Raw genomic sequence first — 17,220 nt, forward strand, 5'->3', positions numbered from 1 at the left:
ATATAGATAGATAGATAGATAGATAGATAGATAGATAGATAGATAGATAGATAGATAGATAGATTCAAACATTTAGTGATTTTAAAAATCCGATATTCCGATGTGTCGGCCGATATATATTTTTTAAAAAGTAAACTTGTTTGTTTTATTGTCACAACAGAACAGAGGAATCAAAATATATTAAAGTTCTGATAAATAAAATTTATAAAAATGCAACCTTAAGATATGAAAATTAAAGGGTTAAACACGAGAACAGGGACGTTGTAGATCGCCCTCTGGTGGACAAGCTATGCAACGCCAACACTCATAACATGGTTTTTATTTTATTTTTTTAAATATTAATTTATCGGCCATTATAAATGTCGATGCCGATTGTTTGGAAAATGCCTAATATCGGCTGATAATATCGGTCCGCCGATATATCGGTCGTGCGCTAGTAGCAAGAATCTCACTATCCTTATTCATATTTTAAGACGCTACAAATGAAATCCAGCTTACAGAAAAAAGCCTGAAAAGTCGGAAGTGAGAACTGAAGTACAGAGAGTCGTTGCTATGGAGATGATGTCTCGTCTAGTTGCGTTGGCGTAAACCGGCAGCTGTCAGAACGTCGCAGGCCAGCGTGTTGCAAGTAGTTGCACGTTTTTAGCTCATCCAGTCGCGACTCTTTGGTCTGAACTGGGCTTCACATGCCGCCCTACTGCAAACCAATAGTAAGGTGAAAGTCAACGCAGACATCCTATACGGTGACACACACACAGTATGTCCGAGTAAGCTGGTCAGTCACGCAAATATGAGAGAGAAAAGCAGCAGAAGATATTGGAAGCAACGGAGGGAGTATTGGATTGAAGCTGTGGTGGGGTGTGTGTGGGAGTGAGGAGAGCTGGCATAAGTTAAACACCTTGTAGCAGCCTGCAGCGACGTGCTCTAGCACCATTAACATCCCTGGCACTGTCTCAGGCGAGGGAGACTACAGGCCTGGCTGCTCATCGCTGAGAACACTACCTCCGTCTTTCCTTCCTCTCCTTCCTCCGCTGTCCTCCTTTCCTCTTCCTCTTTTCCTTCCACCGTCGCTGCTGCTTCTCCTCCTCTCCCCTCGCCTGTGCCTGCTTGGTCTGCTGTAATCTGACATCAGGGACGTGTGTGTGTGTGTGTGTGTGTGTGTGTGTGTGTGTGTGTGTTACACAGATGCCAAGTATGGATTTATTTTTTTTATATAAATTGCACTTGGCAATTTCTCTTTTTGGTACTAGAATACTGAAATCAATAGTTTTTTCAGTTCACTAGAAACCAATCAAAGTGAGAGGAACAAACTGAAGAAAATCTCTTTTTTAGATGAAACAGATGTTGACAAATTTTCCTTTGGGGACATATTTTGAAGTGTGGGCGTGTGTGCACCTCTCAAACAATAGGCTTGTTCGAGATGAGGCCTGCGCAGAATCGATCACCGGCGATCGGCGCCCAATGCATGCCGGTTAGATTTGTGTCCGACTTGATCCTGACTCGCTCTGACGTCACGCACACGTGGGCAACGATAACCTCACCAGATCAAGACAACCGCAGTTTTTAGAGCCAGGCGCCGCAGTTGCTCTCCACCGACTGCAAGACCCAGGCGGACCCAGGGCATGCTGGGAAACGCTGGCCTCTCAGCTGATGTAACAGCTGATTGGTTCAGAATCGACTCAACATGATGACATTTTATATAAACTTTTTCTTGATTTTGATTTGGAGGGATTTTAACTGCTATTTGTCTGATTTAAAGGCTTATTCTATACATAACACATGTGTGGCGGATAGTGACGTTTAGAAGTCAGAGAGACTATAACTGTTCAGATTACGGATCATCTACAGTGTGTTGTTAATTAAAATCAGCAACAGATCGCATGTAGCGCATTTTAACAGCTACTCTGTCAGAATCAAAACAACTGGAGACTGTGTAGGAGCTGATATATGAGTCTGATAACATTTTATTAAATTGGAATCGGACCACAGAGTTTCCGACACTTCCTGTTCAGCCTGAAGGCTGCTGGAATCGGCTGGAAACTGTCCGACTTGACAGCGGAATTTTGTCACCGCCTCCGGATGCCCCCGCCTGCTCTCGTCCACTTTACAGGCGAGGTGCAGTTCGTCTCCAACGAGCCTAATGTAACTACACGTCGCGGCGACGCAGACCGCAACAACTGTGATTGGTCCGCTCGGCCGTGGCTTGGTAGCGTTGCATTTCCCCCTACTCATTTTCTGGTTCTCCTTCATAAACAACATGAAATCAAGGAGAGGGTTAACTTTTCAAGCCGTGGTCAGAAAGCAGACGGGAGACACTTTGTTTCTCTCACTACGACTCTAGAGCCGGTACTCACTCCAAAGCTAATCCCCATCACTCTCTCACTCGCTCTACCACACACACTCCCCGCGCGCGCGCGCACACACACGCCGGCCCTGCTATTCTCTTAAAAGAGGTCAACGCACACACACCAGCGCACAAGTCACTTACGTAGGCTACATAAATCCCTCTTTAGTTGTCGACTGTTAACAGCACTGCAGCTTAGATGCCCCGCTGCAGCAGCCGAGAAAAATCCGTCTCTCCTCAGCTCTTTCTCTCTGTCCTCCCTTTTCTTTTTTTTCTTTATCCCTACCTCACCCCTCCACCCAGGGTCCAAAATTAACTTTTTTGTCCAGCAGCCAAATGGCTAGTGAATGTTCAAATTTGACCAGCCACTCAATAGATAATTGTTGTTTTTTTGGCGGGTAAGTGAAGCGAATCTACCAGCCACTTGCATATTTTACACGCATTTGGCGTGCTCTTTGTCTAATCTTTTTTTGTTTTCCTGCTTCTTATTTTCTTATTCCTCTGAACCCCCCCCCCAGGCCTGCGAGGTCTGATAAACCTGGGCAACACGTGCTTCATGAACTGCATCGTCCAGGCGCTGACGCACACTCCGCTGCTGCGTGACTTCTTCCTGTCCGACCGTCACAAATGCGAGATGCAGAGCAACTCCTGTTTGGTGTGTGAGATGTCGCAACTCTTCCAGGAGGTAACACTCGACAAAGAATTTGTTCAAATGGGAAGAACGAGAGGGATACGAGGTATAGAAGGAAACGTTGTCTCTCTCTCTCTCTCACCTACTATACACAACCTTCCTTCTCCAGTTCTACTCAGGCCACCGGTCGCCACACATCCCCTTCCGTCTTCTTCACCTGGTGTGGACCCACGCCCGCCACCTGGCCGGCTACGAGCAGCAGGACGCCCACGAGTTCCTCATCGCGGCGCTGGACGTCCTGCACAGACACTGCAAAGGTGGGTCACACATGTACACAGAGGCAATACATCTTGTTTTGTTTCTTTATTTGCACATATTAAAAAAAAAAATGAAAAAGGTGGCCGGGTTAGCTCAGTTGGTAGAGCAGGCGCACATGTGTAGAGGCTTGCTCCTCGATGCGGCGGCTGCGGGTTTGGCTCCGACCTGCGGCCCTTTGCTGCATGTCGTTCCCCCTCTCTTTCCCCTTTTGTGTCTTCATCTGTCTTGTGGAAATGAAGGCCTAAAAATGCCCAAAAAAATAATCTTAAAAAAAAAATAATAATGAAAAAGATACAATATATAGTGGGGAAAAAAGAAAAGAAATCGAAAATCATATGAATCGTGATCTCTATTATTTTCCCTAGAATCTATCTATCTATATATATATATATATATATATATATATATATATATATATATATATATAATTTTTTTTTTTTTTTTTTAACCAATGATTCACCTAATTATTTTCCGTTTATATGGTACTGCCGATGGCAACTAGGCTACATCACATCCGTTTCCAGCGAAAGCAGAAAATGCACGTTCTGTTCTTTTTTACAAATTAAATAAATGTCATAATGACATGTCATGTGCATTCTTCTTAGAAAACAATTAGATTATTTTTAGAAATGTATCATGATACATTGTCTAAAGAAGGAAAAGAAAATCGCAATACTTCTAGAATCGCAGTAAATGAAAATCGCAATGCAGCGCTAATCGGCACCCATGTATCGTGGAAGAATTTAATGGAAACAAAGGCATATCTTCCCAGCCCTAATATATAACTTGCAAGAGACATGTGAAGGAGAATTGCCTAAAAACCCTCCAGGGGCTTGAAAAGTGGCATTCTTCAGGCAGCATATCACAAGAAATAATCATGTCAACAGCACACGTAGGCCTACTGCTCACAACATAATGGGGTCTCTCAGTTAATATTCATGAATTGTCTTGGTATGTAGCCTACATTATCTAAGAAATAATATTAAAAGACATTGAGTGAGTTTCGTGTGGGACCAACTTTATTTTTCAGAATTAAAGCATTCTTTTGGAAAATGCACCCACTGAACTTGTGAAAAGGTCTTTTTTACGGTAAGGGTACATGAATTATGAATTCATGGATGAATTAATTCATGATTTGTGCATTACTTCATTCCTTTATATCTTATGAATCATCAGGAATTGACATGAGTTCATAGCCTCTCATTCATGACCTCATACATGAACAACACATCAGCATTAGGTAAGGTGGGTACATCATTATGCACAAGTTGTGTTCAAATCAGAATTTGCGCAGTGATGACCACATTTTTTTGCAGAAAAACAAATAATCATGATCATGCTTAATAAATCATAATTCATAATAATGTGCCCACGTACCTAATGCTTTAGATGTTTTTATTCAGGTATGAGGTCACGAATGACAGACTATGAACACGTCAATTCCTGATGATTCATGGGATATTAAGGAATGCAGTAACACATAAATCAATTACATAATGCATAATAATACATAGGCCTACATCAATTAATTCATGCATGGATTCATGATAATTCATGTACCCTTACCGTAAAGTGTTACCAGTGTTATTCTAACCAACAACACACACACACACACACACACACACACAAATGTAATCTCATTTGATAGAGCAGATAGCTTCCCTATTGGAAACATTCATTCCGTATATTTGTTAGAGGAGTGAATTTGCTCAAGAATCAGTTTGTTGGCTCAAAGCCTACTGTGAAATTGCGCACAGGTGTCAGCAAAATTGGCCCGTGTGACGAGTAGCGACTTTAAGGTGGGAATGGTCATGCGGTTCCTGTCATCAGTCCATGTGTTGTTCATGAGTGAAAAAATCCGCTCAACGGGAGCATTTGTGCCCGGTAGACACGAACTGACAAAGGAGACCTACGTTTTTGAACGGAATCTCCCTGCTTTTGAAATGCGCGAACATTTCCACCCAGCGCTCATCCGCTAACTTTCCAGCGGATGTGGAGGGACTGGTTAAAACGAGACAGATAAGAAGAGGCATTGCAACAATGTTTACAAATATACATTGTAACGCTGGCTGCACAGATTATGAAGACGTAGACCGCTAGGATTGACTGACACACACACACATTGTTAAAATCATACGCTGGACGCTTTATTAGTCTTTCTACATGGGTTTAGTTAATGATCGGGCTATAATAAGACCACGTCGGCTATGTAATCAATGACAACCGGGACAATTTCGTAGTGGTTGGTGTAAAATGGAACATTTTAGCATCCCGACAGGCTTTTGTCGGGAATCGGGACACGCAACTCAGAATCGGGACTGTCCCGGTCAAATCGGGACTGTCCCGGTCAAACCGGGACGTCTGGTCACCCTACCTTGCCCTCCTTTCCACCCGACTGAACACACTTTATTGGCTTAGAATTACGGCAACAATCTCTAAACACACTGCAAACTCAAGGTCCTCTCTTCCCGATTTACAGCCCCCCTCTCTTGGCTTAAAATAACTCATTGTTGTCGGCTACGGCCGCTGATCAGGCTACAGGTTGTAAACAGCCGTGGCCTGCTCGACTGGTCCTCCGGTAACGTTAGCAGTTAGCAAGGTTAGCAGGGTTAGCATGGCAGTGTTAGCCAGGACCCGTCAGGATCACTTTACTGGCTGTCTCTCAATTTGTTTTTGCGAGTAACCAACTCAGGTACTCTAGCTATATAATTCAATGTGAGTACATGTTGAAATGACATAAATTTGCACGTCCTTTGTAGCCGTGATAAATTAGCCTGAAGCTAATGCTTAGCCACCTGTTCAGGAGGAAATTAGCCAACTCGGCGTCCTTTTGGGCTCTAAGCTGTCTCCATCTTTCAAATACATTATCCATTATTTACCCGGGGTTATACCCAGGGTATCCTCTGGTTATGCAACTGTTAGAAACATGCCATTTTTTTTATAATTTTTTTTTTTAGGTCAGGTAGAATTTATCTCTGTTGATGCCGTTCGTTTCTTTGCTGCTTTCATGGCTGTACTAACGTTACAGCTGTAGCGCGCTGGGTTTGCGTTTTTACAGGTATATCTGGCAACCCAGCCTGGCTGTCAAAGTTGATAACAACACACAGGCCAAAACACAAACAGACATTCCGTCACTGAAACGGAAATTTCAAAAGCAGAAAATACTGGCATTGGCATTGTTGTCAGAAAAGATAGTATTTCAACTTAGGTCATTTTTGGATTTATTACAGTAAATACATTACATGTTGGACCTTTTAAGCTATTAGGTTTGTTATTAATATCTTAATAATGACTCAATAAATTCTTTTCTATCAGAATTTTTTCAACTTTTTTTTGGGTCTTAAACTATACGTGTGTGGTGGTATTACTATTAAAAAGTATTACATTTGACTTTAAAAATGGTGCAAGAACCCTGCAGGAGGAATGATGGAGAGGAGGCTTTTTAGCAGAGAGAGAGAGAGAGAGAGAGAGAGAGAGAGAGAGAGAGAGAGAGAGAGAGAGAGAGAGAGAGAGAGAGAGAGAGAGAGAGAGAGAGAGAGAGAGAGAGAGAGAGAGAGAGAGAGAGAGAGAGAGAGAGAGAGAGAGAGATCTCTCTCTCTTTGCAGTTTAGAAGCAGAGGTTGGCTGGGAAGTTACACAGCATTGCTTTTAGTGACTGTGTGTGTGTGGTTGTTATATCCACACAGATGACAACGGGAAGAAAGCCAACAACCCCAACCACTGTAACTGCATCATCGACCAAATCTTCACCGGGGGCCTGCAGTCTGACGTCACCTGTCAAGTCTGCCAGTAAGTGCGCTCCTGTGTGAGGTTCTTCCAAAACAAAACCGATAAATAAATAAAAATACAATGCAACACATCTTTTAGGCCACACTAGAGACCGAATAAAGACATTAAAGCGTAAAAACAAACCAAGCCATGCCCTCGTACACTACGGCAGTGTCTTCAACTATAGCTGCATAATGTGATAGTGTGACTCCGAAATGACACACTCACACACACTTCTCGCCACCCCCATCCTCCCCTCTCCTTCATCGATCAGGCACAAGCACACACACTCAACTGCTACACTGCAGCAACAGCAAAAGCCTTTCATGGCGTACCCGTTGATCTCTAGCTCCCCCTGGTGGTCGAAGAAAGTGTCTGATCTTTCTGCTCTGAGATGCATTTTTCATTTAAGACGTTTTAGGAATTTACAGGTGCCGGCACACTGCAATGGACGTGGAAGTGAACCAGCAAAAATTTGGTTTGCATTGTAATTAACAACATAATAATATAGCACGCTGCCAGCGTGTTTCTCTTCTTTAGATCCAGACAGAATCATTAAGCAGGCCACCTTCAGGTGAAACAGGTATGAACAGATTTTGGAGCATTGATGTCCACCCCGCCTACAGTTTCTGTGTGACTTCGGCGTAGGAAAAAAAAACAAAAAAAAAAACGGTGTGCTCTTAAAGGGATAGTTTATGAGCTGCTTCTCCATAGTCAGTGTATTAGCTACTAGGGGTGGGGATCACCACAGGCCTCACGATACGATATCATCCCGATACTTATGGCGCGATACGATTTTAAACATATTGCAATACTCCTGTCCTCAAAAGGAAACTTTGTCAACATCTGTTTTATCTTAAAAGATACATTTCTCTGTTTGTTCATCTCACTTCAATTTTATTGCTGCAAAATGCGACTGTCAAGCAGACAAAATGACCAACACATATATAATAAAAGACCGATGCTTGGCGTCTGTATCGATACAGTATTGCGAAATTTCGCAATGCTGTATCGATTCCCCGCCCCCATCCCTATTAGCCACAGTAGATGGCGGTCGGCACACCCCCAGTTTGGAGAAGCAGACAGGAGTCCTGACACAGTAGTTAAGCAATGCCATGCTGTGCGACGGGGGCAGCAGGTAAGTGTATCAAAGCCACCTAAAAAAAAAAATCCTTATCAGTTTAAATGTACGTTGTATTTAGAATATTTCCACCACTTTACCCTGCCGTCGAACAGCCCTTTGCACAAAAGTTTCCCCCCTCTCTCTTTCGGCCCGTTTAAGGTGCACTATGAGTTCCTGCATGGTTTCAGCGCAATTTCATTTTTGTCTCAAATCGTAGGCATCTCTCCTTGATCCGCTAGCTGCCTGCCCCCTGAACACACTGTGAAAAAGCCCGGTCTCGGGAGACAACACAGGGGTCGTAAACGTCAAACAAACGCTAGAGGCACAGGCTGTGCACCAAAATACAACAAACACGTTCCAGGCAATCACAGACAAGATGGTTTGGGGAGGGGCTGGGGGTTAGTGTCAGTTAGTCAGTTAGTCATGACAGTTACGGAAACATGGGGGGGAGGGGCAAGCTTGCTCTGTTTTGTTTGAAATTTACTTGGAACGTCAACAGAAGTGACCATGCAGGAACTCATAGTGCACCTTTAAGACTCTTCAAAAGTTCTCCTTCTGTAAACACATACATTATATCTGCTCGTCTCCACAGTGAATGCCACTTCGTCGTTGCTGTCATTATCACTCACTTTCTGCAGGCGATGGCCAACCACCATCTGCTGTGGCTAATACACTGACTATGTACTATGAGTACCTCATTCAGCCCCACATCAAAAGATCCAAACTATCCCTTGAAATTAAAATGTAAGAGGAAGTGATTTAAAGCCAACTACAAGAAGCACTGTGCTCTGGCTGGCTTAGAGTCTGAAATAGGATCGCTTGCAGACATAAGTGGATACTAATTATCAAATTCATTTTTAAGCATACAGTTGAATAATTTTGTATTAGTATAGCACCACAACAGGCACACAGAAAAGCTTCATAGCAAACTCTGCTGCCTTGTTTTTGTTTATATCAGAAGAGAAGTTCTCTCCTAGGACACGTCTCTAAAAGAAATCCTGCTGCCACAAGGCTTTTTGCTGATTCATGATTTATTCACTTTGCATTCTCCATTTAAAATGTAAGCCTAACATGGTGCCTACTCATCCTTTTTGCTTTTCAACAAAATAAATGGATCTTGGATATTCTATAAAGCCCAGAACCGCTTATACCACACTGCCACTAGTCACCGTTTTTAGACAGAATGAGTTGAGCCTTTCAGTCTAGGTCAGTGGTTCTCAAACTTTTTGCAATAATGTTCCCCCCCTTTCTTTGCTAGTTTAAGACTGAAGCAGTTGTCAATTTCCTGTCCAGCGCCCATCTTTGCGCCCATGGGTGTGCTGGTCTTACAGGGAGGTGTGTTCAGGTGCATTCTTGGTGTATTGCTATCTATCTCCAACAAAAACCTGGTCTAAAGTGAATAACGCAGCATTTCATTGTTATTTTAACAGCGCATTAGTAAAATGCGCCTAGGCTCACACTATGCTTGTTACACACACAGGGACGCGCAGCAGCACACAAACGTGCAAAAGATTAAAAATAAAAATATTACAATGTGAAATAGTATTATGATATGATCTGCTCGCGCTCTTTCACTTCACGCACGAGCAGATCAGTTTCTTCTCCTGAAAATCTCTCCTTCCTGCTTAGCAATTTCGCCATCATAATAGCAACGCGCCAAGGTACAAACGCGTCTGATTGGTTTATTGCATGTTACGCCCCAAAACACACCTATGAATTAATTAAGACACTAAGTACAACCCTTTTGAACCATGTGCCTGGCGCACAGACCCTTTTTTTCACCGTTAAACTAGCAAAAGTGGATTTGTACACACCCTAAACGCATCTGTGCGTAGTAATGACAACAAAACTGTCGGCGCGTCCACATGATACAAGTCTTACGTGATCGCGCATCATTATCTTCACTTGAGTTTCTGCACGCGAAAGTCGCCGGACGCCACAATCTTCTGAACATAGTCATAGTGACAAATACAGAGAGAGTTGTGTGGAGCTGATAGTCTTAATTAGCTTTGTTGAAACTCATTTGGCAATGGCTTGAATGTAACGGACGTTCATTAATATCAGAAAGTTATGCGCTAAAGCTAAAAAAAATAGTAAGAAAATACATAGATACATATAAAACAAGAGGTACAATACAATCAACAAGCACTTGTTAACAGCAATCTTGTAACTGAAGAATACTTTAAATGCCTGCCTATGTTTCAAATGTTCATTCATTATTATAGCATCAAAAATAACCTGTGCAGTACTCCAAAGTACCCCTAGGGGTACTAGTACCCCCATTGGAGAAACACTGGTCCTGGTCATATGGTCAGTATTCACAGGCTAAGTCCAATTGATTCCCATTTTTGCACCATAAAATCACTTTCTACCTTTTGTGGCGACCGTTGAGCTAGTTGATATTAATCTCTGCTTTTACCAACCGGCATGCCGGTTTGGGCTTAACTATGTTACCGTGACGCCACTGCCCGCACACTGCTTTCATCTCCATCACTGTGTTAGAAAATGGGTGCTTATTGATGAAGGTCCTGTGTGTCTCTTCACTCCCCTTTGCATTCAGGTGGCCTGCTGTTCTCCGAATGCAAAAGTACTGGATGTCAGACATTTTAAACAAGCATCATGTTTTATTGTCGTCCATGTCGGGGCGAATGCCATTCCTTGTAAGGAGTCAGAGCTACTGGAACAGGACTTTTACCTCTCACGTTACATTCTTTAACAAACTAAGTGGCGAGTTCTGACTTTGATCCAGTCCCCACAGTAAATAAAGTGCTTCGCGGTTACAAAAAACAATGATGTAGAGCTGCAAAGATTATTCGATTAGTTGTCAACTATTTAATGAAACAATTTTGTTAATCAGTTAATCGCTTTGAGTAATTTTTTTTACGGAAAAATGTCTCTGATTCCAGCTTCTTAACCCTTGTGTTGACTTTGGGTCACATTGACCCGTTTTCAATTTTTGTTTTATATCAGAAAATATGGGACGTAGAAATAAGCGCTGAAAATGTGTAGAAGAAAAATTTAAACATTTAAAACGTTGGAAAAAGCAAAAACAAACTGTGAAAAAAAGGCTTCAAGGTTGACAGGAAGACAACACAAGGGTTAAATGTGAATATTTCCGAGTTTCTTCCCTCCTCTATGACAGTAAACTGAATACCTTTTGTGTTGTGGACAAAACAAAATGTTGATGGACGTTGTCCACCGTTTTCTGACATTTTATAGACCAAACAGTGAACCGAAAATAATCGTTAGTTGCAGCCTAGTCTCGCTTTGCCAGACCATCCACAAGCTACGGAGCGGAGGAGGGTCTGGCTAGTCCACACAGCATTCCAGGATGGGAGCAAAACGTGCTCTGGTTTATTATTATTTCTTTAAACCAGTCACAGTCGCCATGGGCGGCGCTAAGCTCCGCACGAAGCCGCTGCAAAATAGTCGTGCGAGAGAAAACTCAGATTGGACAGACTAGCTAGCTGTCTGGATTTACCCTGCAGAGATCTGAGGAGCAGTTAACCATAGTCCTCAGAAATCCACCCAATTTAAAATTCCAACACAAAGAAAGCAGAAGGAAACGGAAAATACATGCATCCGGAGCAATCCCGAAAAAGGAACGTCAAGGATATAGACTAGTTGCAGCCCTACTTCACTTATGGAGCTTACCCACTGCTAGTACCAGCTCAGCTCGGCTCGACTCGGCCGTGCTGCCCCGGTCCTCCATTTTCCATTGCAGATTTTTAGTACCGCCTCATGCGTGAGGCGAGCGTGGCTGGTCGTTATAGCGACGCCGCAGGAAACTGCCGTGACCTAACGCGACACACGCACAGAACGTCGAAGGTATGTTGTTTTTGATTCTCGGCATGTGGCCGTTGCCACAGCCAGAAGACACATTTTATTTCAAAAGAAGCTGGAGGCAGCAAAAAAAAAAAAAAAAACACCGCTGGATAAACTATTTAAAAATGGCGGGTTTTTTCTGCACACCCTCGTGTGTCGCTAGCAATGATGAGGCAGTGATTAGTGACGATTCTCTCCGACCAATCAGTAGTCTGCAGGTTTTCACGTCACCTTTTGGTATCGCCTCAGCTCGCTTGGAACCTCGACGGAGGTGATACTAAAAAAACATACCTGTTAGCTAGTACCAGGTACTTTTTTTCATAATGGCGAGTAGAGTAGATTGGAGGCGAGTCGAGCATGTAATGGAAAAACGCCAATATACAGTCTATGTATCAACTCGTGGGTTTCACCTGGATGTCCTGGCCTCCTCATAGAGGCGCGCAATATATCGTTATTCTATCGATATGAGATATATGAGGCTAGATATCGTCTTAGATTTTGGATATCGTATTAGCGTAATATGACATATATTTTCCTTGTTTTAAAAGCTGCATCACATTAGTCTATATCCACGACATTCCACTTCCGGTATTTCTCTGTTCCCGACGGAAATTCCGCCGGATTTCTCTCTTTTTTTGCCGATGTCCGTCACCTTCCTCTTTCTTTGTGTTGGAATTTTAAACTCCGGTGGATTTCTGAGGACTATGGTTAACTGCTCCTCAGATCTCTGCAGGGTAAATCCAGACAGCTAGCTAGACTATCTGTCCAATCTGAGTTTTCTGTTGCACGATTAAAACAACTTTTGAACGTACACGTTCCACCAAAGCAAGTTCCTTCCAGAGGCTATTTTGCAGCGGCACCGTGGCTCTGTCTGGCCGCCCAGTCGATTGTGATTGGTTTAAAAAAAAAATGCCATAAACCAGAGCACGTTTTTCTCCCATTCCGGAATGCTGTGTGGACTAGCCAGACCCTCCTCCTCGGCTCTGTGGAGGAAGGTCTGGCAAAGCCAGACTAGCATTACAGTAAAGTGATGGAATTTGACCAGACTGTTCTAGCTGTTTTATTATTTGCCTTTACCAACTGAGTCATTGTATCCACATTGTCGGGGATTATTTATCAAAAATCTCATTGTGTTCATATTTTGTGAAAGCACCAACAGTCCTACACCCTAACCTACAATATTGCCGCCATATCGACAGCGACGTATTTGATCAAAAATATTGTGATATTTGTTTTTGTTTTTTAAATATGGCCCAGCTTTATTTCCTCACACAGTCGAGGGCATGCAGGATTTGTGTTAGCAGCGTGACGGACTGGCAACCTGCGCCCCCCCTCCCCCTCGCCTCTGGTCCAATGTGAGCTGGAACAGGCCCCAACTCCCTGCAATTCTGCACAAGATAAGCAGCTTAGAAAAATGATTGATGCCGGTTACAAAGGGAGCCCTTTAGAAAAGATGATCTCCAGCCAAATTTTCTACGGTCACGAATGCCCTCTGCCAATATCATTAGTTTTGTATCCTTAACTGCCAGCGCTAAGCGTTGGTGTGCATCTGCGAACGATGTTCAGTGGAATTATCTTCATAGCCCAGATGAGCAAGCTTAGCTGCCAACATTAGGAGTGCAAGGGTCTGAGCCGCCGTGCCAAGTAGCTGATGTCTCCCTTTTTTTCTCTCCCTCTCACTTATGTCTGTCTGAATAAAGGAAAACTACAAAGTGCAGTGTCTTACTGTGCCTCCCATGAAGAGGGTAACAGACTGCTAATCAACACGCAGCAACACCCTCGAGTCTACATGACATATCTGCAGCATTTTTTTTAATCTTCTCAATACAGACTCGCCATCTTGTGTGTCTCTCTCTCTCTCTCTGTCTTTCTCGTAGCGGTGTCTCGACAACCATAGACCCGTTCTGGGACATCAGCCTGGACCTGCCGGGCTCCTCCACCCCGTTCTGGCCCCTCAGCCCTGGAGGAGACGGGTCTGCACTCAACGGAGAGAGTCACACCACCGGGGCCACAACACTCACAGACTGTCTGCGCAGGTAACTGACATAACCGTGTTTGTCATATAATTATTTCATAGATGACAATACATATACACGGTAGGGCTGGACGATTAATTAAGCATTTTAGCTTGATTACGATTAATGAACGCTGACTTTGTTGGGTGTTCGTGTCCCAGGAAATACTACTTAAGGGGACTGGCGTTTTAACTAAACTACGATCTTCTATTCTAATCTTAACTAATTGTTTTGGTGCCTAAACTTAACTGTCAAATGCTGAGATTTGAATGATAGAGTGCTGTCAAGGACAACACCCAGACTCTTAACATGGGGGGGAGGACAAAACTAGGCAGTTGTCAACTGTAAGTGAGAAGTTGTTGCATTTTGCCATAGTGGACTTGGTGCCAACGAGGAGAAATTCCGTTTTATTGCAGTTAAATCTGAGGAAATTTTGAGTGGACCAGGCTTTTTTTTTTGCTCCTGTTTCTCAGTTGACTCTGTGTTTGAGTTTTCCTCCATGTTGCATCCACGCCACAGACCGGACAGGGCGGAGTCACGTAAATACACACACGGTAGTGTGTTTTTTAAGGAGAAAGTACATGAACACACACAGTGGGGAAAGTATTAACAGGATGTAAAAAAAAAAAAAGGACATGAGAAAATTACTTCGGTTAGAGGTTCTGAATTTTTGCGGTTTCCACTACTTTTTCGATGAATCGTCCAGCTCTAATACACAGTTCCCTGGAAACTAATTCCTGTTTTTCCCAAATTCACTGGAGCTACAGGGAGATCAAGATCAAGATGAACTTCATTTTCCCACAAGGTGGGAAATTTGTCTTGGGCACTTAACCCATGCTGCAGCCATAAAAACAAAAAAACCAACACAAACAACATGTACAACAGATACTGTACAAATACCATACAACAAACCATCAATATGGCCCTAATGGTGTGTAAAACACAACATGGTGTCACCCAGTGCATAGAGTTAAACATTACTCAAAAAATAAACAATAAAAACCAATAAATATCAGTGCAGAGGTCACAAGCACAGCAATAACCCCAAATCCCCATCATCAACCCAGGCCTGTTCTGGCTTTTATCCGCAGCTATTATGGAGCTTAATAGACACAGGAATAAATTATTTCTGGAATAGGTTAAGTCTGCAGTAGGGGTGGGAATCACCAGAGGCCCCACGATACGACATTATCACAATACTTATGTCACGATATGACATTATCACGATACTTATGTCATGATACGATATTATCACAATACTAATGTCATGATGCGGCATTGTCACAATACTTATGTCACGATATGACATTGTCACGATACGGTACTATCACAATACTAATGTCATGATACGGCATTGTCACAATACTTGTGTCACGATACAATATCATAATACTAATGTCACGATACGGCATTGTCACAATACTTAGGTCACGATACGATATTATCACAATACTTATTTCACGATACGATATTATCACAATACTTATGCCACAATATAGTTTCACGATACTTAGGTCACAATACGATATAATTGCGATTTCAAACATATTGCGACATTTCTGCGATATATTGCAATTCGTTACTTTTTTCCCAACTTCAAATTATGTCCCCAAAGCAACATCAGTTCATCTCACTTAAATTTTCCATCTAGTGGACTGAAAAAGCAATTGGATCTTATTATTCTAGTAACAAAAGGTTGAATTCTCATGTGCAATTTATATAATAAAAGATTGATACTTGGCGTCCGTGTATCGATACAGTATTGCCACGGAAAATATCGCGATACTACACTGCATCGATCCCCCACCCCTCCCCTAGTCTGCTGCAAGGAACTCTAAACCTCCTACCAGAGGGCAGCAGCATGAGACCGGTATCAGCATCCATAAAAGCACACCCATAGACACAAACACATGGGCACTAAATCTCCTCCTCCTTTCCCGTCTACTGTAGGTTCACCAGGCCAGAGCACCTCGGCAGCAGTGCTAAGATCAAGTGCAGCGGTTGCCATAGTTACCAGGAGTCCACCAAGCAGCTGACCATGAAGAAGCTGCCCATCGTGGCCTGCTTTCACCTCAAAGTAAGTGTTTGCTTTGGCTGCTACTTTAGTGCAGTGGTTCCTAAACTGACACAAATTAGACCACGGACCCCCTTCTTTGGTAAGATTTTGTCCCAGGGGCCACCCTCTGATAGGATCTTTGCTTTTAGATGTTTTATTACAGAAAGTGTATGAAACCCATGACCAAAATAGTCATACGTTCTGTTATTCTGAGCATTCTATATTGCTCTGGTGAAATACTTATTTTCGTAACAATCAAGTATGAAAAACTGAGGACACGCTGTTGGATGCTGTCCTCCTCGATCTCTCTCTCTCCCTGACCCTGTCTTTCACTGGTTGAAGCCTGAAAATATTGTAAACAAATTAATGACATAACTAATTCCACTGGTGGGACTGTTGAGCTCTGTTTCAGACTGATACCTCCGGTTCAGGCTGGTCCTCATCCTCATCACGTGCCTTTTTCAGTCGCGGAAAATACTTTTCAATACTCATCTGGATTGAAGCAGCAAACATTCAGTGTAAGAGTAAAAAAATGACATAACATTATTTATAATACGTTTATTTGATTCACAGCTGCTACATATAGTGTTTTGACCTCGACAACCCGACTGCATTTTACCGCAAACTTGCGACTAGTTAACTTTCTAAAGCAGGCGCAATCGCTTGTTTGCTAGGAGTCAGGTCAGGACTCCAACATTAACACACTGACAACATTGTATTCAGAATATAAAATAGGACTTTTTAATGTGTGATTGTACAAAGGTGTTCACGAGATACCAACCTTTCGTGAACTTGTGAATTTCGCCAGCCGTCTTTCTCTCGTTTTGATGGAGACAGACGCTATGTGCACGGAGGGGTGTGTGTGTGTGTGTGTGTGTGTGTGTGTGTGTGTGTGTGTGTGTGTGTGTGTGTGTGTGTGTGTGTGTGTGTGTGTGTGTGTGCGTGTTTTAAATAGCATTTAAAAAAAAAAAAATATTAATAGCGAAACGCAATATGCGGCGGCCGGTGTTGATTGTATGGTGCACCGCCACAAATTAGTCTATGTGTGGGAAACACTGGGTTTACATGGTTTAATAAAAAAAAAACACCATATTTTTGTCATATTGCACATTGCTGCAGCTCCTCTTTTCACCCTGTGTGT

At 42.8% G+C, this 17,220-nt stretch overlaps 1 protein-coding gene across 3 annotated transcripts in view; it reads left to right on the top strand.

The window, feature by feature from the left end:
- Window positions 1–17,220, top strand: part of usp22 (ubiquitin specific peptidase 22) — a 45,956-nt gene that overhangs the window by 21,124 nt on the left and 7,612 nt on the right. For all 3 annotated transcript variants that reach the window (XR_004896327.1, XM_031295345.2, XM_031295347.2), the window contains 5 exons: window positions 2,863–3,029; window positions 3,145–3,292; window positions 6,979–7,081; window positions 13,886–14,044; window positions 15,974–16,100. Coding sequence is in view for 2 of the 3 variants with exons in the window: in XM_031295345.2 (XP_031151205.1) it covers window positions 2,863–3,029; window positions 3,145–3,292; window positions 6,979–7,081; window positions 13,886–14,044; window positions 15,974–16,100 (704 nt within the window). In the remaining variant the exon portion in view is untranslated. The remainder of the gene's footprint in view (window positions 1–2,862; window positions 3,030–3,144; window positions 3,293–6,978; window positions 7,082–13,885; window positions 14,045–15,973; window positions 16,101–17,220) is intronic.

Source organism: Sander lucioperca, chromosome 22, assembly GCF_008315115.2.
Source record: "Sander lucioperca isolate FBNREF2018 chromosome 22, SLUC_FBN_1.2, whole genome shotgun sequence".
NCBI classification, from domain to species: Eukaryota; Metazoa; Chordata; class Actinopteri; order Perciformes; family Percidae; genus Sander; species Sander lucioperca.